This window comes from Alternaria conjuncta (genome assembly GCF_024043145.1).
Source record: "Alternaria conjuncta strain BMP 0040 chromosome Unknown scaffold_26, whole genome shotgun sequence".
Taxonomy (NCBI): domain Eukaryota; kingdom Fungi; phylum Ascomycota; class Dothideomycetes; order Pleosporales; family Pleosporaceae; genus Alternaria; species Alternaria conjuncta.
In genome coordinates, this window is record NW_026250115.1 from 244,996 (window position 1) to 265,787 (window position 20,792).

General features: G+C 52.4%; 10 protein-coding genes across 10 annotated transcripts; 3 read left to right on the forward strand and 7 right to left on the reverse strand.

Moving 5' to 3' along the window:
• Positions 1–510: 510 nt before the first annotated feature.
• Positions 511–1,261, reverse strand: J4E85_010822 (uncharacterized protein; the record flags this gene model as incomplete). The annotated part of the gene is made up of 2 exons (XM_051475026.1): positions 511–861; positions 920–1,261. 2 exons carry the CDS (start codon positions 1,259–1,261, stop codon positions 511–513), a joined length of 693 nt encoding a protein of 230 aa, XP_051321243.1.
• Positions 1,262–2,090: 829 nt separating this feature from the next.
• J4E85_010823 (uncharacterized protein) lies at positions 2,091–3,071 on the forward strand (the record flags this gene model as incomplete). The annotated part of the gene is made up of 2 exons (XM_051475027.1): positions 2,091–2,820; positions 2,869–3,071. 2 exons carry the CDS (start codon positions 2,091–2,093, stop codon positions 3,069–3,071), a joined length of 933 nt encoding a protein of 310 aa, XP_051321244.1.
• Positions 3,072–3,640: 569 nt separating this feature from the next.
• J4E85_010824 (uncharacterized protein) lies at positions 3,641–4,120 on the reverse strand (the record flags this gene model as incomplete). The annotated part of the gene is made up of 1 exon (XM_051475028.1): positions 3,641–4,120. The coding sequence occupies one exon, from the start codon at positions 4,118–4,120 to the stop codon at positions 3,641–3,643; it is 480 nt and encodes a 159-aa protein (XP_051321245.1).
• Positions 4,121–4,827: 707 nt separating this feature from the next.
• On the reverse strand, positions 4,828–6,538 carry J4E85_010825 (uncharacterized protein; the record flags this gene model as incomplete). Its single annotated transcript, XM_051475029.1, has 3 exons — positions 4,828–6,066; positions 6,130–6,207; positions 6,260–6,538. The coding sequence occupies 3 exons, from the start codon at positions 6,536–6,538 to the stop codon at positions 4,828–4,830; spliced, it is 1,596 nt and encodes a 531-aa protein (XP_051321246.1).
• Positions 6,539–7,528: 990 nt separating this feature from the next.
• J4E85_010826 (uncharacterized protein) lies at positions 7,529–7,948 on the forward strand (the record flags this gene model as incomplete). Its single annotated transcript, XM_051475030.1, has 1 exon — positions 7,529–7,948. The coding sequence occupies one exon, from the start codon at positions 7,529–7,531 to the stop codon at positions 7,946–7,948; it is 420 nt and encodes a 139-aa protein (XP_051321247.1).
• Positions 7,949–8,071: 123 nt separating this feature from the next.
• On the reverse strand, positions 8,072–10,050 carry J4E85_010827 (uncharacterized protein; the record flags this gene model as incomplete). The annotated part of the gene is made up of 2 exons (XM_051475031.1): positions 8,072–9,952; positions 10,000–10,050. 2 exons carry the CDS (start codon positions 10,048–10,050, stop codon positions 8,072–8,074), a joined length of 1,932 nt encoding a protein of 643 aa, XP_051321248.1.
• A 727-nt stretch (positions 10,051–10,777) lies between these two features.
• Positions 10,778–11,023, reverse strand: J4E85_010828 (uncharacterized protein; the record flags this gene model as incomplete). Its single annotated transcript, XM_051475032.1, has 2 exons — positions 10,778–10,843; positions 10,892–11,023. The coding sequence occupies 2 exons, from the start codon at positions 11,021–11,023 to the stop codon at positions 10,778–10,780; spliced, it is 198 nt and encodes a 65-aa protein (XP_051321249.1).
• Positions 11,024–11,460: 437 nt separating this feature from the next.
• On the forward strand, positions 11,461–13,191 carry J4E85_010829 (uncharacterized protein; the record flags this gene model as incomplete). Its single annotated transcript, XM_051475033.1, has 1 exon — positions 11,461–13,191. The coding sequence occupies one exon, from the start codon at positions 11,461–11,463 to the stop codon at positions 13,189–13,191; it is 1,731 nt and encodes a 576-aa protein (XP_051321250.1).
• A 3,257-nt stretch (positions 13,192–16,448) lies between these two features.
• Positions 16,449–17,812, reverse strand: J4E85_010830 (uncharacterized protein; the record flags this gene model as incomplete). Its single annotated transcript, XM_051475034.1, has 3 exons — positions 16,449–16,619; positions 17,023–17,585; positions 17,644–17,812. 3 exons carry the CDS (start codon positions 17,810–17,812, stop codon positions 16,449–16,451), a joined length of 903 nt encoding a protein of 300 aa, XP_051321251.1.
• A 1,686-nt stretch (positions 17,813–19,498) lies between these two features.
• Positions 19,499–20,515, reverse strand: J4E85_010831 (uncharacterized protein; the record flags this gene model as incomplete). The annotated part of the gene is made up of 1 exon (XM_051475035.1): positions 19,499–20,515. One exon carries the CDS (start codon positions 20,513–20,515, stop codon positions 19,499–19,501), a length of 1,017 nt encoding a protein of 338 aa, XP_051321252.1.
• Positions 20,516–20,792: the final 277 nt, after the last annotated feature.

The window sequence follows — 20,792 nt, forward strand, 5'->3', positions numbered from 1 at the left end:
ATATATAAAAATTTTAAAATCTAGTTCTATTTTATTTTATAGTACTATAATAACTTATTAATAATAAGCTACTTATAACTTTTGTAATATATATAAAATATATAATAACTAAATCTACCTATTAAATATAGAAGAGATAAGAAAGAGGTTAAAAGTGAATTGTGGTGCGACGCGTCTCTTATCCGGAGACGAAAAGAGGGGCTAGCATCCCGACGCGTCCCGCCCGCACGCTGTCGAATGGCTTGCCAAGACTACCTCATCAACCCCCTACTTCATCAAACCACAGCGATCTTTTACAACGATAAGGGCTTGGCATCGATGCATAAAGTGCTATTTTGTACCTAGGTAGTCTTGAGGCTCGAAGAACGTCGACAACTGCGCGTCGTGTCCAGGCCAAAGAGAAAACACGACTTCCACATCATGTTACGAACATCGATGCGGTCGGTGATGTGCGCAGGTACGCTTCATTTATAGTATTCATCTCTGACATTCGCATTCATTACTTCAACATCACTTCTCCTTGACATGAACACCAACCCCCTTCCCACTCTCCCAGAATGCCACAGTCCTCTCTGCAATCGTCTTAGGGTTCAGCACCTTATTCTCTGGCGCTACAACTCCCTCGACATAGATAAGCCCGATGTGCACACCGCTATCACTGAACGCACGACTGAAGCTCTCCACCATGTTCTTCTGCGAAGCCTTCACCAGACTCAGTGAGAGGAGTTGCGGTACAGGATCCCACGGCAGATGGCTGTTAGTAACGAGGAGAGCGGGCTTGAGCGACGAGTTTGACTTGGCCAGGCTCTGGAGTCTGGGTATGTAGTGCTGTGCTATGACGTAGAGGGCTAGGTTCGTGGTCTACATATCTCCGTTAGCGTCTGTCCCGAAATGATGTTGTCGAAGAGGGAATCGTTACTTTGAAGTCTTCCTCAATCTCCTCCACGCTGACGCCTAGAACATCGTTCGGCTTTACGCGAGCAGCGTTGAAGAAGACGACTTCTACGTCTTCGCCTGCGGTCATGCTGTCTAGCTGCTTTAGTACATCCGGGATAGCCTTTGTATCCGCAAGATCGATGCGCAGGGTGTCGACTCTGACGGAGGAGTTGCTTTTGCTGACAAAAGGCGCATCTTCCTTCTCGAGACGTTCTGTGTTGCGCGACAGAAGGATGACATGCTCAATGCCTTTAGACGCGAATTCAGAAGCCACGTGATTACCGATTCCTGGCCCCGCGCCGAAGATGATGAGGGTACGTGTCATGTTGAAGTATTCAGGGTGTGATGCCGTCGATGTGGTATGCGGGAAGTGATCTTGCCGATGGGGCTGGAGCCTCATAATTTATACCCCGAAGCTCCTAAGAACTACATTTCAAATCATAATGTCGTCAAAGGTCTCGCTCGCGTATCTTACTATTGCCTAGCTGCATCCGAATAATGCTTACGGATGGCTTTCGTCCCGAGGTCGTCCACAGGGCGTACTTGGGCTTATAAATTGAAGCTTGCTGCTGCAGCACATACTGGTACATGATGTTCCCGGAGCTTGCAGAGTGGTGGGATGGAGTGTTGGGGGTCAAGTCTGCTCGAAAGAGGAGTATCCATCGTGGTTCCAGACGCGTCAAGGGCTGGGCCCACATGCCCATCGCGCTAGGTACATTAGCGCCTCGCGTCATATGCCCATCTACGCTTTCGAAGGCGTCACCGACGTTGTTAGTGATTCCGGAGGCTGAATTACTAACAGCATCATGTTGTTAGGGTGAGAGTGCGCGTTACTTAGGTATTGTCAAGCTTTGGGAAGCTTCTTGTGCTGAGTAAGATGCGATGTCGGCGGGGTCGCTGCCAGATCTACGACCGTACCAAGATCTCATCCCATGTCACGCGGATTCCCGGTTCGCTACTTCATCTCCATCTTGATGCATAATGTGAGCGCGAGAAACAATGAAGATAGGCAAAGGCTGGAATGTATCGCGTCGGCTCAGAATGACTCATTTTGACCAACCCTCTTTGGGCCAGATAAGGCGCACCTTTATATCGAGAACGAGCCGCGAACATCTTCCATGATGTCTTTTCCTTGATCCGCTTAGAATTACACCATGTCGCAACGAACAAGAGATACCACGCTCGCCAGCGGTTTCACAAAGACGATACATAAGAAACCGACCGCCGCCTTAGACCCAGCTTCCAACAAATTACCAAAGCCGCTCAACGTCCTCATAATCGGTGCATCTCGCGGCATTGGAGCCGGAATTGCATACGCATATGCACAAGCGGGTGCCGCGTCTCTCATCTTAGCAGCAAGGTCATCTTCAGCCCAAGAGCTAGCAGCAGTCGCAAAACAAGCTCAAACCCTTAACTCTTCGACATCGGTCAAGAGCCTGGAAGTCGATATAACATCTAATGAAAGCGTTGCGCAACTTGCGAGGAACGTGAAAGAAGAAGTGAAAAGGCTGGACGTTGTGATCGTCAATTCGGGGTACTCAGGACCGGTAGTGTTGAAAGTTGACCAAGGCAATCCGCAAGATTTCCAAGATGTATTCGACGTAAATGTACAAGGCACATATCTTGTTGCGCATCATTTTGTTCCGCTGCTAAAGGAGAGTGATGGCGCGAAGACGTTTATCGCCATCAACTCCTTTGCAGCATGCATCACCAACGGACACATTGCGAATACTGCGTATTGCATCTCGAAATTTGCGCAGGCACGTCTTGTTGAGTTTTTATCAGAGCAGTATGGTCCGGATGGTATACTAGCAGTTGCTGTGCATCCTGGGGCTGTGAATACTGAGATGGCGGATAAGACTACACCTAACAGCTTCCGATCTTGTAAGTGCATTGCTGCATGATTGTGGTATTCTTTTGCTGACTTTGTAGATCTCACAGATGATGTTGGTCTTGGTGGCGCGTTTTGCGTGTGGTTAAGCATTGAGAAGCGGATGTGGTTGAATGGCCGGTTGCTGGGTGCGACGTGGGATGTTGACGAGTTACTGGAGAAGAAAGCCCAGATTGAAGAGCAAGACTTGCTAAAATTTGGCTATAGGGTTGGCGATGCTGCGGCCATTGGAAAGCGAATATGAAACTGGTCGTACGACAGGCTATATCGTGTCTTCGGGCGTTGCCTCCATGTCTCTTTCCCAATCTACTAATCCAATGACGTTGCCTCGATCATACATACACGATCCCCTGTAAGCAGCAGAAAGCACGTCTCGCAAGTGCTGAGAACTGTAGTTACCCAAGTCTGGGCCGAGCGAAGCCTTCCGTAGACTGGTGCCGACAAGACATAGATCCAGCGTGAGATTGGGGTAGTTGACAGAGAATTGTGTTTCCAGAATCAGTGGAAGAATGTGGCGCAGAGGAACGTGTATATGAATACAAGATTCTCACATCTTTGATCAGACGACTCCCAGGAGCGGTTTTGGAGTTTTCATCGCGTAAGCTTCAGATATTTTCTGTGGGTATATAATACTATCAGAGGGATTATACACTACCAGCATGAGTACCGAAATGGACATCCTCCGGAGTTCTTGCGGATATGTCGCAACTGATAAGAATAATCGCATGAATATGCGCTTCTCCGCGAGAAAGGCGTGTCTAAATAAGCTCCTCCGTCCCATCATTCACCTACAAAAGGTCACACCCTCTTCCTCTACGTAAAGCCAGTCGACGCAGCCCCTTCCTTCGCACACCTCCCCGTCCACTCCTTCGCATGTTTCTCAAACTTCCCCCTCTCATTCGCATACTCGTTCGCAATCTTCACCTCGACCGCGCTCTCCAACTCCGGATGATCCAACAGCGTCCTTAAACTCATCAGCACCTTCTCCGTCGTATTATTGTGATGCCAATCTTCTCCCAACATCTTCCAACTCACAACACCGGTCCTACCATCAACGTTGGGATGGTAGATCTTGGTCGTGAAGTTGACTTTAGGTGGTGCCTCTGGGTATTCGTCGGTGAATTGGATGTGGAAGGCGAAGGTGCCGCCTTCGTAGGGGGAGTTATCGAGACCGTGGAGGGTGCCTGTCCATTCGAAGATGTCGCCGTGTCTTAGTTCGACGTGGTAGCCGTCCGCGGGGGTTTTGCGCAGGCCGTGGTACTCTTTTTCGAGGCGTTTTTTAGTTGGCGTCATGTTGTGGGGTAATGTTACTCGAACGCTTTTTGATGATAGAGATTGGATCAACAGGCAACAAAACCAATGCCAATGTTATCGTGCGGTTGAAGAAGGAAGATGTTGAGGATGGTCGCTTGGGTTGGCATACGTCATAGCGCGACTACTGTGGTGCGCGTTGGTCCGACGCGACTTCCTGGTTCTTTTTATTGACGCGCCTCACACATTGCACTATTGGAACGCATGTTCGTGGGACTAGACTGTATTGAATCTCATCGCAATTACTCAAGTCATGTCTCCTCATAGCGGTATGTGCGAACGCCTGCGCTTGGCAGACTGTCATACGGCTTCTCTACTTCGGTTGTTCTGCATAGCCTCATCAATTGTCTGGATATGTTTTCTTACAAATCGTTTCTGGTACTTCTGCGCACCACGCGATTTAAGTCCCGCCATCTCGAACATGCATACTCTCCTTCTCGCCAATCTCGTCGTCGCGTCGTAATTTCGCCAAACCCCACTCTTGCATCGAACCCGAGGGCTCCACCATTCACTTGTTGAATGGTTTTCTTCTCGCTATGGCTAGCAATGTACAACTCGATCCATTCCTCTCCTCCTCGCGCCATCCTACCCCTCCGCCTGGGTAACAGGTCTGCCTTAGAGTTTGCGGCGCTGACGCTACCTCAGTAGCGTGCCGCGCATCCGAGGAAGAGACTCTGCACCCTCAGACCCTATACCTCCATCGGATCGAGAATCTTCGCAGCCAAAGCTGCGAACTCCCTCAGGCCCATTGCATCGGTTCTCGGACCATACCTCGCCGTTAGTCGGATGTACTCGTTTTCGTGAGAAACCTCGAGCTTCTTACTCCGTACGCCCATCAGCAGACGGCCCAGAACTTCGTCTTCGATTTGCTTCGCTAGCCTGAACAGCTCCTGGGTCTCAAGCGGCATGAAGTCATTCCAGAACGGTGCTGTGCCCATAACTTGGTAGGCTTCAACGAGCGCATGCTGGAGGTCTTCGTCGTGCTTGAGGTGGGAAATCAAGGTGTTGGCCTCCACGAGCTTGTCGTAAAACCCGACGAGAGTGTGGCCGCGAAGTTCGTTGGCGAGCTTGATGTTGTATGGCTTGGCCGACGTGGGTTCTTTGAGAAGTGCCAAATCAGCGTCCATAAGCATATCGCTATACGCCACGAGCGAACCAGGTGCCATCGAGGAGGAAATCCGTGTAGGAGCGCTCGGGAAAGAGAAGTCACTGTTACTTGCCGCCTGGTGCATGTCCTGATCCAAACCAGTCACTGGTGCCTGACCGCCATAATCCGCGCTCGCAGACCTCGACGCGGATCGATAGCGGTATCCAGCCCGGCCACGAGGAACGGTGACGAAAGCTCCTATCTGCTGAGGAGACTGCGACCGAGTGACTCGTCTACTCTGCCTCAGGATATCACGCACGGACCGCTGATATCTATGGATCAGCGCGGAGAAGTTGCTGCTATATATGAAGCTGCTCCACATCATCTGCCGACCAGTTGAGTACTCATTGAGTATAAGAGATGGGACCGAGGCCAATTGCCTCCTTATGAGCCTTCGATCTATGGCTCGAAGAATGTCGAATTCTGCATAGCGCGCCATGCTGATCAGCTGGCTCTCGGGGAGGCGGGTCCGGGATGACGATTGAGCTGGGTTCCTCGACTTGAGAGCGTAGTATAAGCCGACTAGAGTCTTAAAGCGAAAGTCTTCATTGATGCAGAGAAGACGTGTCGATTGTTGACGAAGCGGTCGAAGTGCCCTCAACTCCTCATCCGATAGTGTGTCTTCTTCAGCTTGAGCAACGGAACGGGCGGAGATCGTCTCTTCGTTAAGCGTAGGCGCGCTCGGCTCTTCTGGCGTTGATGACAGCACAGCTGTGGTCGAGGCGGTATCGATAGCTGTTGCTTGGGTTGGCAGTTCGCTAACGGATGTAGTGGCGGGAGGCTGGTGAGGAAGCTGAAGTTGTTACTAACGTACGAGTCAGAAAGACTACGGAGCCTAACTAACCGGTACATCTTGCCCTTCCGACACGGTGGCAAAATACTTTACGTAGGCCTCTTGCACAACTCTTGGAGGTTTAACAGACTAGATCTGGTTAGCAACGAGCTCTATAAGTCAGGATGACGGAGTGCTCTACGTCAGTCTGCGTTTCAGCTCGAACTTTGGGTGAAGAATCTTCGCCGACTTCTATGTTATTGGTAGCCGTTGGAGTTTCCTGATCTGGTACAGCAGGGTGCGCAGGTGGCCGATCTTGCAGCACTTGGGTAAGCAAGGACTCTATCCTTGACAGCCTAGTCTTGACCTCGTCAATGTCAGCCTTGGTCGCAAGCCCTGTGACACCGCGCGCGACTGTGTCTCCGATTCTCTGTAGAAGCACAGCGGAACTGATTGTCTGGCGGCTGGACAAAGAAGACATTGTAAAGCTCTTGATGTCTTGTGGTGGTGTGTGCTGGTGGTTGTGGAATTGAAGTGAAAGATCGTGCCGAGCGCGCTCCGCTGGAAAGGACTTTGATGAGAAGGTTGAAAGTTACAAGAGTCTGATTGAAGTGGTTGAGCTGGTCGGTGGGCGTTAAGGTCTTTCATCGGGCGGCTGGCCTGCGTTTATATCCTCCCAGGGAGTCGCTGAATACATCATGTGATGGTTCCCTTCGCTTGGTGAATGACTGTGGCGCTGCCCATTGCCATGGTCCGTGGAGAGGCAGCTATGGCATATGTTGCAGCTGAAGTGAATGCTGTATAGGCGGAGGGTCTTGTACGTTCTGGTGTGTATTGGAGGCGTAGACCTGCGTAAGGTCATACGGTTTGCGAAAGGGGAACTTAGAAAAAGTCACAGTTGTCTACTAGTGTTAGTAGTAGAGTGTTTAATGTAGTATGTAGAATACTATCTAGTAAGCGCTTAAAATAATACACAAGCTAATACTAATAAAGACTCCTCTACGCGGGATAAGGCACATACTAATAGTTATAGCGCTAGGCGACTATAAAGAGGTACGCGTTAATAATAATAGAATACTGTAAAATTAGGAAGAAAGATACATTACATTATATACCCACGGTTGATTTGCGGGTTCATCAGTGGCCTTTACTTAACCTTTTCTGCCTTACTGGCACACCACAGAGCTGATAGCTTTCATTCGGATACATTACCACGTTGTCACAATGGTGGAGCGGAACGCGCCGATAACTACCACCGAGCAGCGGCAACATAGTGACTAAACAATGCATATACATGTAGTCATTCCACAGCAACAAAGTACCACCGTTCATAAGGCGAGGAAACCTACTTCCAGTAATCACCCCACCAATTCACCTCTTCTCTTCTTCACCGAGGAAAGGCACCAAGTGCAAGATCTTACCTTCATCATCAAACTCACAAAGCCTCCACACCCCATCAAATCCGCTCACCATGGACCAAACCCGCGCAGAGACAATCACCGATTTCTTCCAAACCCTCATGGACATCAACGTCAAGATTCCCAAGCTAGCTCGTGGCATGGAAGTAAAGCTACTAGCTGCATGTATGGATGCGGGTGTATCTCCCTTCTGGGATGACTTCACTGAGCTTTCTCCACCGCAACTGCTTACTCTGGCGAGGAAGATGGAGCACGAAGCGGCGGATATGGTTAACGCTAGAATGCAGGGCAATAATTGGGATAATGAGGATATGAAAGAGCAGAAATTGGAGTATTGTAAGGCGGTGGCTAGGGTTGGGCCTAACAGTACACCGAAGGGGTTGGAGAACTTTGCGGGAAGGGCGAAGATGATGGTGGAGCTGGATAAGATGGAGAGGGATATTGAGAAGGGTATGTCGGGATTGAAGGTGTGAGGTGACGGGATAGTGATGGTGTAGGGAGGGGACGAGGTGCTGAGCTGCCGCTTTTGCGATGTAGTTGCGTGATACGAGATCGACGGGTTTTCCATCGTAATTGCACCGTTGCTAAACATCCCCTCAAGATGTCAACTGACGATACCCCATGACTGTCTCACCAAAGCAGCGAGCATCCTGTATCCATTGTAGGAAGTGGTTCGCAGCCTGAGCATATCGAGTCTCTTGCTCCTGATATGTCAAAGGCGTGTCGATGTACTTTTGCTCAAGGTCGCTCCGCATGCGAGCTTCCAGTCTGGACACGAGATCGGCCACCTCGGCTGGCTGAAGAAGGAGCTGGTTAAGGTTGTGTGTGGCGCTCAGGCTGGAGTTTATGGCGTTGATAGCGTTCGTAAGGGCGGAGATGAATGAGCCCTTGATGTCTTGGACTGGTGGACGAGGGTGAGAGTGATACTCTGCATCAGCAGCATGAGCAGCGCCGCTGTCGCCACGCAACCCGAAGGCGTCTGCGACATGTCCCCTCGCCGAAGAGATGAAGTTCCTCAGACGCCGATGGTAGCCCTTCACTTTGTTTACGAAAGAGTTCAGTCTGCTGCAATCACGGAGTTCAGACTCAGACTGGGTATCGTACGCTCTTTCGATCGCCGCATCATCTCGCTTGAAGATTGAGCCCTGCATCGCGGAGTCGATGCGGTGAAGGACTGCGAGTTCGTCTTGATGCACCATATCCATCATTTCTGAAGGCTGTAACCGCTCTTTCTGCGCTGACCGTGCTTTGGCGTTCATGCGCTTCGCTTTGCGTAGCATACGACACAGAAAGTGTCGACGCTTGTCGACAGACAATCCCTGTAGCAAAGGTGGGGCTTTGAGAGGATTGAGCGCGTCGAACTCTTCTTGGTTGAGCGTTGGATCGGCCCAGCTATCGTGATCTGATACGTCGGCCATCTCGACGTCTCTGGAGTACAAGACCTCTTTTACTCTTGCTAGGAAGTTGCTTGTATCACCCAGGGCGATGAGCTCCATCTGTACCCCGTCTTTGTATTTCTCATCAAGCCACGTGTCTGACGGCGGAGTAGAACGAGATGACACTTCCATGTGTATGTCATGGAGGACCTTGGCATCCAGACTATGCATCAGCTCGTAAAGCCCATTCTGATCGAGCAGCATGCCCTGAAAAGGGCTCAATTTGCAGTGCATTCTTTCCACTTCGTCATGGAAGAACTCCAGCCCTTTTAGGCGAAGCTCGTAAGAGATTCCGTCAAGGTAGCCGTGATCCCCTTGCCTTGGCGCTAACTTCGTGTGTGCAGGTGAAGTCGACTCCTGGGATACATTTCCAGACTGGAATGTGAAGACAGCGCCAAGGAAAGGAGAGTTGCCAGACTCTGGAGCGGAATTGGCCTGGACATCTGGAGCACCATCGATGTCATAGTCCATGTCGTCCGATTCAGCTGCAGTGGTTGCATTGCCCTCATGGCTGACATTCCAGTTGGAGCCAGTTTTCATCGGAAGTGTGTTGGTCTGCCAGTGCCCAGCGACCGAGCTCGAAGTCACATTCCGCTTGGCAGCGAGGATGGCTGCAGGCACAGGCACCCCCGAGCAATCACTGACCTTGGAGACGAAACGGCTAATTAGAGCGAAAAAGTCCTGCTTGTCTGATATATGTTCAAGCTCGAACTTGATAGCAGCGGTTAACTCCTTGTACCGATCGTCGGTGATCGCGATGTCCGTGGCGGTGATGTGGTAGTCAATGGCTTTGCTCAGTATGCCCTCGAGCGAATCCAAAGCCTCCTTGTCGTTGTGGAAAATCTTGTCCCTGCGGAAGATGCTGTTCAGGGATGAACCAATGTCTTTGACGCCTTGCTTGCGGACTCGCTTGGGAAGAGTAGAGCCGACGACGTATATGACGGTGGTGCGCTCAATGTTCTTGTCGATGGCGAGGTCGGTGAAGCCGCTGAGCGCTGCTTTGACGTGCGCGAGATCATGGCTCCCTGGGGGTTGTGCAGGCTATGAGATGTTAATCACGAGTCTGGCTATCATAACGTGATACCAACCATCGACGAGTCATACGATGCGCCGCTGGCGAACATGGTAGCAGTGTCCATGGCCTTTGTGGTGTTAGTCTTGACCCATTGAGTTATTGACAACGCCCTTACAAGACTGCTGTCGACAAGTCTGTGCTCGGAGGTGACGATAGTCGACTGTATACGCGTCTGTAATAAGGAGCGGCGAAGCAGGACCGGTGGTGAGCGATGTGTCTAGCGAAGACTGTGAAGTGCACAGCGGATGAAAGTCTGTGATGGAAGAGATCAACCGATGGAAGCGCTGATGGTTCAGGGAGCGTGGGTGCGAGAAGTGCGTCTGTGCCAGTGGTGTTGAGCTGGGTAGCAGAGGGGCGATGGTAGTTCACAGCGTCAGAGGCGGCGCGGGTTAAAGCATTGTTCGAGTCGCCAAGACTGTCAGCAAAGCGCGTTGCGGGTCAGCTGCTATTGTAGCTATTGTGGTAGGTCTTCGTGGTAGTGAAAGTGCAAAACTGCTGGGCACCGGCGCAACGTGAGCTGCAGCCGAAGTAGATCTTACAATGTTTTGCTGAACCGTTTGTATATGCTCATACCAAGATCACCAGTATGAGCACTTATTCATGACAGTGGTACGATTGGCATGATCTTCTTGGAGTTCTGATTTCTTGGCGCTGTCTGCGCGGGATATCACAGCTACCGGTCTTGGTTTCCGCATCCTGCGTCATCCATGGTATGTACATGCGCTGTGCCCAATATCGACCTCGATTGCTTGTCATGTAATCCTACACCCCTGCTGATGCTCATCAAGAGCTCAGTGGTCCCATGGGTGCTTCCAGCCGAGGAGCGCTGGGCCATCCTTCTTCGCGCGGTACATCAACTGCCATTGTTAGCGCTATGCCACCTTCAACCTGGTCGCTTCACGTACGAAGAACCACATGGAGGCGCCGAGGCCGGTGGCCATGAATCGGTATAGCGGTCGGACCGGGTGGATGTGGATGGGGTGGTTTGGGTGCGGCGCATATTTGGGCGGGCCCATGCGGGCTCGTGTGGGTTGCATGATGTCTGTGAGCCTGCGAGGTTGTCAGTATCGTGAGATGTCTTCCAGGGGTAGCGGCATATCGTACCTGGTTGCTATGGAGTGCAATGGCCTGTTGACGTCTTTCGTGATGGACGTGTGGTTAAGGTCGATCGGAGGCTACGCTAGCGTGCGGCGCCAAGCCAGTGCCATCAACCGTGGATCGCGTTCTTTGCTCCTTCACCAACGACAATGTCTTCGCCTATTATCATGCCCGCACAATAGCTTCTGCCTCCTAGTTCCCATCCATGGCAGCGCATGCCACCGCGACCACGTAAACCTCATTACATCACGCCACCGGTTTCGAGAAATAGCCCGACTCTCCTGCGGACATCTGCGCCGAGGACCACTAGCAGCCGGTACAAAGCGTAGCCGCGAACATTCCATCGCGAACCCAAGCCACCACCACCGCCGCCGACATGGCGAACTCGGCAGGCGCGACGCCATCGCAGACCCTGCAGCGACGCTTCAAAGGATGCAGCAAGATCGGCGAATACGAAATGATGAAGAAGCTTGGAGAGGGTACTTTTGGTGAAGTCCACATGGCGCGACAAAAGGCCACCGGCAGTATCTTTGCGCTGAAGAAGATCTTGATGCACAACGAAAAGGATGGCTTCCCTATTACGGCGCTGCGAGAAATCAAGCTGCTCAAGATGCTGTCGCACGACAACGTCCTCAAGTTGGAAGAGATGGCCGTGGAACGACCAAAGACCGAGGGCAGGAAACGCGCCATCCTGTACATGGTCACGCCCTACGCCGACCACGATCTGTCAGGTCTCCTCGACAACCCCGAAGTCCAGTTCAAGGAGGCGCAAATCAAGTGCTACATGCTGCAACTGTTCAAGGGCCTGCGATACCTCCACGATAACCACATCCTACATCGAGACATGAAAGCCGCCAATCTTCTGATCAACAACCGCGGACGCCTACAAATAGCGGATTTCGGTCTCGCACGACACTACGACGAGGCGGTACCACAACGAGGCAGGGGCAACGGCGAGGCGAAGCGCGAATACACTACATTGGTTGTGACTAGATGGTATCGACCTCCGGAGCTTCTTTTGCAGCTGAGGAAGTACACGCCAGCCATCGACATGTGGGGTGCGGGTTGTGTATTTGGAGAGATGTTCAAGCGCAAGCCCATCCTCGCAGGACAGAGCGACATTCACCAAGCCCAGATCATCTTCGAGCTGGTCGGGTCACCAAACGACGACAGCATGCCGGGATGGCGCGATCTCCCTGGCGCCGAACCCATACGCGCATTCCCCGTCCACACCGGTACTATCGCCCAACGGTTCCGCGAACTCTCGCCCGTCGGACTATCGCTCATCAAAGACCTCATGAGGCTCGACTGGCGGAAACGAATCAACGCCATCGACGCCATAGACCACCCATACTTCCGAGAACAGCCACTTCCCATGCGCGAGGAAGACATCCCCACCTTTGCAGATTCACACGAGCTTGATCGACGGAACGCGCGAGGCCAGAAGCAAGCACTACCACCAGCACCACAAGGTGGAACAGTAGGCGGCGGGCCCAACGGCGAATGGACTGGTCAAGGCCCACCACCACAATCATGGCAAAACGGCGACCGAAGATACGGCGGCCCACAAGATCGCGGTCCACCAGGCGTCGACAGAGGTCAAAGAGGAGGCTACGACCGCCGCTACGAACACCGACCTCCACCCCCACCACCAGGTGGTGACCGCCGACCAAACTGGGGAAACGGCGCAGACCGAGGCCACAACGGTCTTCCACCACCCCCCGCAGACGGCCGTCACCCCCTCCCACCTGTTCCTCGCTACGGCCCCGATGGCGCAGACCGCCGAAGACAACCGCCAGCTACCGCCGGCGGCGACACCTACATACCCAGCTACAGCGCAGAAGGCCCCCGCCGTTCTCGCGAACCAGACGATCGAGGAGCTCGCCGCGGCTCGCGCGATTCGGGTAACTCGAGAGAAGGATACACAGATGACCGGTCAGACCGCAACCGCGCGTACAGAGATCGACCCGATCGGAATGATGCCAGAGGCTTTGCGAGGGAACGAAGAGACGGACGGACACGGTCACGCAGTCCAGACCGCAGGGACCAAAGACGCGATGTTCGGGATAACAGAGAAAGAGATGCGGATATCTACCGTAGACGATAGGTCTGCTACGGATGTAATAACTCAAAGGCGCACGACGGGATCTATGCCATCGGTACCTGTACTGGCACAAGGTTTCAACAGACACTCGATAAGCGGAGTAAGACATGGCAGTTTGAGAGCTTCGCTGTCAAGATGCGTGTGCATGAGAGATGGGGTCCTACGGCTGTACCTGTGGTTTATTAGGATGAAGAACGGGTGGCTGCTGAGATGGGCTTGGGCGTTTCTGGTTGAGGGGTTGGGGGGTTTGAGCATTTTTATGGCGTATTATGACTTCTTGGCTGGGGATTTGAGGGGGTTTTATTGATTGGTTATGGGTATGGATACCAAGTTCTAGTGTATGATAGGATGGAGGGACAGAGAGACAGACAGACAGAGGGATAGCATAGCGTAGCGTAGGTAGTTTGGGGAAGTAGTGGTAAAGAAACATTGAACATTGTCACAACATCTCGATGGCTCAGTGATCTACTCGCTTCCAATCTGTGATTGCATCGATGGATATTTCGGACTGAATCAACTTGCATGCCCATGATCATCGGCGTAATATATGTATGGTGGATAAGAAAGCCTTATTGTCCAAGCTGCTTTCCGTTTCCTGTCGAGCCTTCAGCGTGTGATGCGTGGCGGCTGCTGCTGAAGAGGCGACAAGGAGGCAACCGCGCCCTGACTCCTTTCCTCGTTCACCACCACCACCACCCGCAAGAGCTGGCAGCTCGCAGCGAGCCAATACCGAATCGCACTTTCGGCGATACGATTATATTCGATGACGGCATTGACGGTATGGACAGATTGGATTGGATGTCGTGAATCGCGAATGCGAAGGTTTGGTGCGTCCTGCATGATGGTGGCACAGCTGGTGTACCCCGCAGACGAGTGAGGGACGGATGTCCTCGTCGCCTTCTATTATTCTGCCTGGCGTGCTGCGCATCACTCACATCTTTCTCGACTTCGACTTTGAGAGTCGTTACGTCGTCATTGCGGCAACAGCCTTCTTCATTGACCTCTTCGCCGTCTACTCCTGAAGCATTCCGTCAAAATCCACTCGCGACTCTATCGGCGCCTTCCTTGTGTCCTGGGGCTGCGTGCCTCCGCTCTCGGGTCTTTCCACAACGCTCATGCTTCTCGGTCCTGTCGGATCGCAACCTTAAAGGAGCGTTCACGATGCCTCGGTGTGCTGAGTGCAGTAAAATTGTAGTCCCGAAGTGCGACGGGCAAACCGTGCTCCAAGAGCTTCGAACATGGAATTCCGGACACGAACTGATTAGGGACGCTGAAACTGGTTGCGACGTGTGTTGCTTCTTCCGGAATTACCTAGGGAAAGCCTACATGGCCTATATGGAAGTCGCGTTCGTGCTTCAGGAATTCCACAACAAGATATCTCTGATTTGCAACCACTGGCGCCACGACTCCATAGAGGAAATCTCGTTACGTTTGCACCCTGGAGTCAACACCATCCAATTTCTCCTCAGACCCAGCGCTGCCACTGACCCATTCTTGTCTTTCGCATCCGATGATGCCCCGATCTTGCGCGCTTGTCAGCTTTTCCAAGATTGTGTGCTCAGCGAAAACGAAACACATGTTGGCTGTAAGCCAGTGGACTTGGATCCATCTCGCAGGGCATCTTCACTACCACGTCGCTTACTGGACCTTAGTCATGAGAATGAGATCGTCACAATTGACGTGCAATCATGGATTGCTGCGGCATACGCCACGATTGACGAGCTTTCTAACTACTGTACGTTAAGCTATCGCTGGGGCAAAGGGCCACCGGACTGCATGCTGCGAGAGGCATTTATCGGGAACCGGGTATTGTCTTTTGCCAGCATGCCGCAGACCTTTCAAGATGCGGTTATCGTTGCACGAGGCCTAGGAATACGTTTCATCTGGATTGACGCCTTGTGCATCGTTCAACCAAGCGCACATGGGAATCATGCTGACTGGAACGTAGAAGGACCGCGTATGTGGCTTGTTTATCAAAACGCTATGTGCACTATTTCTGCTACCTGCTCTAGGGATCCCAACGACGGTTTTCTACACAAAGTTGGGATCGACTGCATGAAACCATGTGACATTCTTCAACAACTCGGAGATGGAACCAGAGTTTCTTCGTACCTTCATCCAGAGAACTCGGCGTTTCGCTTCTCGGTTCTTCGTTCCGCTTTGAATAGACGAGGCTGGGTCGCACAGGAACGCCTCCTCTCGCGAAGATTACTACATTTCACCGAGGAGGGTGTTTTCCGGGAGTGTCTGGAATCCGATTTGGATATGACTCCATTTCAAGATAGCCTCCCCGAAGAACGACACCATGCTTGTTACATGACCCCCAGAAATTGGCTCTTTTTCATCGAATACTATTCAGAGTCATCCTTCACGAATCACGCAGACCGTCTGATAGCGTTATCATCTATCGCGAAGTCTGTACCACGAGAGCAATTCGGGAAGCGATATTTTGCGGGCATCTGGGAGGCGCACCTATTGCAATGCCTCTCTTGGTACTCCCCAGATCCGTGTTCTGTCACTTCAAGAGCATCGTACCTCGCTGATGCACCCTCTTGGAGCTGGGCATCGGTTCCCGGTGGAGTTAGATACCTTGGTCATGCCATTCGAGAGCCGTTACAGAATCTTGTCGAGCTAGAAGATGTGTCATTGTTGCTAGCTCAGGCCGGCAACCCCTACGGCAATCTGAAGAGGGGGGCCCTGAAGCTTCGCGCTCGACCCATTAGTATGTCTCAGCTTGGAAAGCTTCATAGGGTGGACGTAAAGATAAACTGGGACGAACAGCAAGACTACTCAACAACGGTGAGCAGGATGTATACGGTGGTTCCGCTTCGGGCGGAGCATAACAGCGAACATCTCGTTTGCAACTTTAACGCTCTGATCGTCGCACCTGTACCGGCAGTAGATGAAGAAGGCTTTTGCGGTTCCTCTACTGTGTATAGGCGTATTGGATACATGGAAGCCTCTACTGTGTATAGGCGTATTGGATACATGGAAGGAACTCACTATGCTCAGCTCATGGACGGAGATACTCCTGTGCCGTGGATGTTTGTCCGGCCTACTGGTCCCCATCTATCGTACGAGAAGCTATTTCCCGATGATGCAACCTTGGAAACTATAGTCATAGTGTAATACAATTGGACGATCAGCCCATTATCTTCTATGCGCAAGCCAAAAGTCTAGCAACAATATTAGATGGGCAAGAGTCTAAGTTGTCACTTTGCGGACTGGACTTCCAGTTTCCACTTTGCCTCTTACCCAAATCACTTGCGATCGACATGCGACGGCGTGGCGTTCCTCAGATCACGCAGCGAACTGCTCGACTCAAGTATCTTCAACAGCAGAGTTGGATAGTCCCATCCCAAGCCAGCAGCAGCCAGTGCCGTGAGGCTAGCTTGGTTCTCTCTGCCAGGTCTACCAGGACCTGTCATGTTCTGGAAACAGTTTAGCCATGTTATCAACGGCAGGTCTCAATTAACCTACTGGTTTCATATTGACATCAAAAAGCGCAAACGGTGACGACCTATCCTCCGTGAACCGACGAGCGTCAACTCGGATAGGAGCAGTACATTGAAGCAGCTTCGCCACCTCAACACACTGTCGCTGTACTTCGCCATACTGTGGATCGGCCAGGTGTTCTTCTTCGGAAAGACAGCGAGAGTTCTGCATAACAGCGACTGTGCCGTTGTACGGTGCTACACCTATGAGTAGTCAGTGAGCATCGCATACGCTTTCCCAAATCCACAAGGCCAACCCACCATCAGCGTGATTAAACCGTTCCACAACGGGCATCGCCCAATACCCGTCCCGTCCCGATGCAGGCGCAGGCGGCATAACAGTAACAGTGACTTCCTGACCCGCAAGAAAGTCTTCGACGATCACGTACGCATCCTCTCCCAGTAAATCGCGGCAATGTTCGATCAGTTCCTCTTCGGAGCGACAAACTCTCACTCCGTGGCTTCCTCGTCCTCTAACCGGCTTAGCGACAACGGGATAGCGAAGATCCGCCCGGAGCACTGCCGCAAGATCTTCCTCATCGTGAACGTCGTGTGAATACGGCAGCGTAAACCCACCACGAGCACGAAGAAGATTGTTAACGAATGCTTTATCATCGCACTGTTCGACCAGCTTGGGGGGCTGTCCAACGATCATCAGCTTCTCAGCCACGCTTGTCAAGCTGTCTGCCGTCTGAAGCGGATGCTCCGCGAAGAGTATAGTGTTAGCCCAGAGATGCGTCGCCCCCTTCTCCAGCGCACGCGTAACTCCGGCCTCGGAATCGCCAAAGCACCAGTCTGCATCGTTGCGCGGGTCTGGAGTTGAGACGGGTGTGACGACGGTGATGGGGCTGTGGTGTTGGTGGGTTAGTGCGTGGGCGATGTCTGCGCTGGAGTCGATGTAGCCTTGGGTGGGATTGTTAATGTTGCGGGAACGGTTTGTGCATGGAGAAAGACCAAGTACCTCCGGGCTTCTTGGGCTTGCGCACCCCATTGATCAATGGTGGATCGAGTTCTTGGTATAGGACTGCTACGCGTGGCGCGGATGTGGTATACATGGACTGACGAGCAGCGGGGACAGTCAGACGGCGACCGATACTTAACTTCGCAAAGCACTTCGTCGCTTTAATCATGCTAGTTGCACAAGTTAGAAGTTCGAGGGAGTTTACGGATGGTTGGAAGGCCAGTGTTGAAGTACAAGGCCGCGCTCGGAAAGGTCCGACAGGCGTTCGGAAATGTTTCCGAGCATGCCATGTACCTAAGCAACGGATATGAAGTCACACATGTCACAATTACTACGTTGCGCATGGGAGAACGTTTTTGCGAAGAGCAGAATGGTAAAAGACGTTCTATTATATTTCGACGTTCCGGAAGCCAATTTGGTCTTGGTACACGGTGAGATGGTCTCTCCCACGCTAGAGATTGCAGTGCAGGCGCTACGATCCAGACGTTCCCGAGGTCGGGTCACCGCCGCTATCTGTTTCCCTGGGGAGTCAGCTCCTCTACAACTGAGACGCTGGTCAAGGGTAAGGGATTTCATGCAAGCATCCTGCAGCCGGACTGCATGGTGAGCTGTGCACGAATGCTGAGCGATGCGTAACGGGCTTGCGCGAACGCCCTGCGTTCATGGCTTCCTTGGCAAAGATACTTGCTCCTTCGCGCTAAAGATTGCAGTGCAGTTGTCCGCCTACTTTAGGCAGATTCCTAGAAACCCAGAGCCGCATCCACAACGACCAATGAGAGCTCCAGCGACTTGGCAAAGTCGACCCCCGTCTCAGCTTCACCGGTGGGCAGTGCATGGTTGTCCAGCCACAATCTCTGCGCGTCCCTCCATACTAGTGGTTCCCGAATCCGATGTCGTATCAACCCATGTGGCTCGTAAGTACAGGCCGTGCTCGGGTAGGGTCGAACGGCTTCTTGAAACGTTCGCGAGCATGTCGTACACCAAAGGACATCACACCTGCCGCATCACGCATCTGAACCGGACCCCCGCGCGAACTCGGATAGCACGAACGATTGCATGTCCATCGCGAAGCCAGAGAGCGCTCTCGATGTTAGTACGCAGGTGGCTGAGAGGCCTCGTCCGGGCTAGAGATTGCAGTGCACGTCTGTATTTGCGTACCAGACGGTACAGAGACCTTTCTGTCGGTACCTCGCCGCTGGTTGCAAACGTCAATCTTGCAAGAAGCCGGGTAACAGAAAGTCTGTACTTCCGTTACGATGTTGCCAGAGCCATTCTGGTCTTAGTGCGCGACTGAGATGGTCTCTTCCACGCTAGAAATTGCAGTACGCAAAAGAAGGCAAACGACCCGTGGCTTGGCGCATGCGCATGGCTTGTCGCAATAACCAACCACGGTCCTTTGCAAAAGCCATTTGACAGCCTTCAGATCCTTGGAAAGCTGCATGGTTGGCTTCTTCCCTCGCATACCTCCTCTTCCACGCTAGAGATTGCAGTGCAATCGAAAAGTAGCAAACCTCTCTGATCCTGGCGTGCGCATGGCTTGTTGATGACCAATCACGGTCCGTCGCAAAAGCCTATCGACAGCCTTCGAGTCCTTCGAAAGCTGCATGGTTGGCTGAACCCTAGTCACGTACCTTCTCTTCCACGCTAAGAATTGCAGTGCAACAGATGTGTCGTGCAGCGGGAGCACCGACACGACGGGGGCCATGCGAACGGTCGTACATTATTGGCTGACTGCCTGACAGACTTGCTCGCCGCCGCTAGAGATTGCAGTGCAGACCGGGTGCGTGAGACAAATGCATGTGGTTTGGTTGACACTTCCTATATTTCCCGTAGCCAGCAGATCCCCACCTCCTATTCATAGCCCCTCCCACTCAGGCCGACACCGACACCCCCTCCGCCTAACATGCAACACCCCCCTCTCCGCCGCCCTTGCCATCCACTCCACCCACTCGATCTCATGTTCCACCACGCCCCTCCACTCCCCCGTCTCAATCCTCTCATCCTTACTCTTAACCAACCAATCTCGTAACCTCCTCACGCATGACTCCAAACTCTCCGCTACACTATCTTCCGTCGCATCAGGCTTCTGCTGCTCCAGATACATCATGCGCTCCATGCGTGTTAGCAGTGCGAGTTGGATTGATGAGGACTCTGTGTATTTTGAGAGGAGTAAAGTGGCGGAGGCACGGAGGGCGAGCGCGTCTTCGCGCGTTGCGGCTGTGCAGGGGAGATGGCGTTGTGGGCGGGCGAGGTGGAAGGAGCCTGATGGGCGGAGGACGACGAGGTCGTCGAAGGACGTTGTTGGTGTTGGAATTGTTGCTGTGGAGTCTCGTGATGTTGGCCTGGTTGAGGACTGTGATTGTTGGGATAGATGAGATTGTTGCCCGTGTTGTGGTTGTCGTGATCCTATGCTGCCGTCCCAATTTAGATACGGGTTGCTATCCAGTGACCTCGTGGTATGTAGTTCAGACGAATGGTCATCAGCGTCCCCGCACTCCGTGTCGGGGTAGTCGTCTGAATCGTACATGAACGTTTCTGAGTAGCTGAATCCATAGCCTTCTCTCTTCTTGCCCGGTTTGATCAAGACCGGAGGCTGGTGGTAGATGGACGTTTGCGGTTGAATAGGCTGAACGGGAGATGCTTTTGTGGTAGACTGTGAACTCGAAGAGGAGAAGCTGGCACCAGGGGTCATCGTCAGCCCCGAGAAACTCTGGTTGAAGTTGTTCTCGGAGTGGACTTGTCGCTCGACATCATCGATGAAGGATTCGGAGAAAGAGAAGCGGAGTTGGATGTTTGATGATGGTGGTGGCTGGCTGTCTGGTGGACTGTTCTTGAGGTCATGTGCTGGTATCGACTCTTTTTGCGAAGGCATGGTTGGCGCTGGTCTGTGAGATAAAGGGTTGTTGTTTTGCTGCTGCGGCGATATGAGCCTGGGTGACTTTGCGCCATGGATATATAGTACTTACAGGCCCTCGCCACCTAGGCGGCCGCTTGCTCTTTCCCTCGATTGCTCGACGCTCTTGTAACTTTGTCTGTTCTACAGATACTGGAAGAGCAAGTACATCGATGCTTCGACTTCTGCGCAGACTGACTTGTCGCTGCTTTGTTGGGCCTTCTCTTCTCTGTTTGATGTCAGTCCCATGATCATT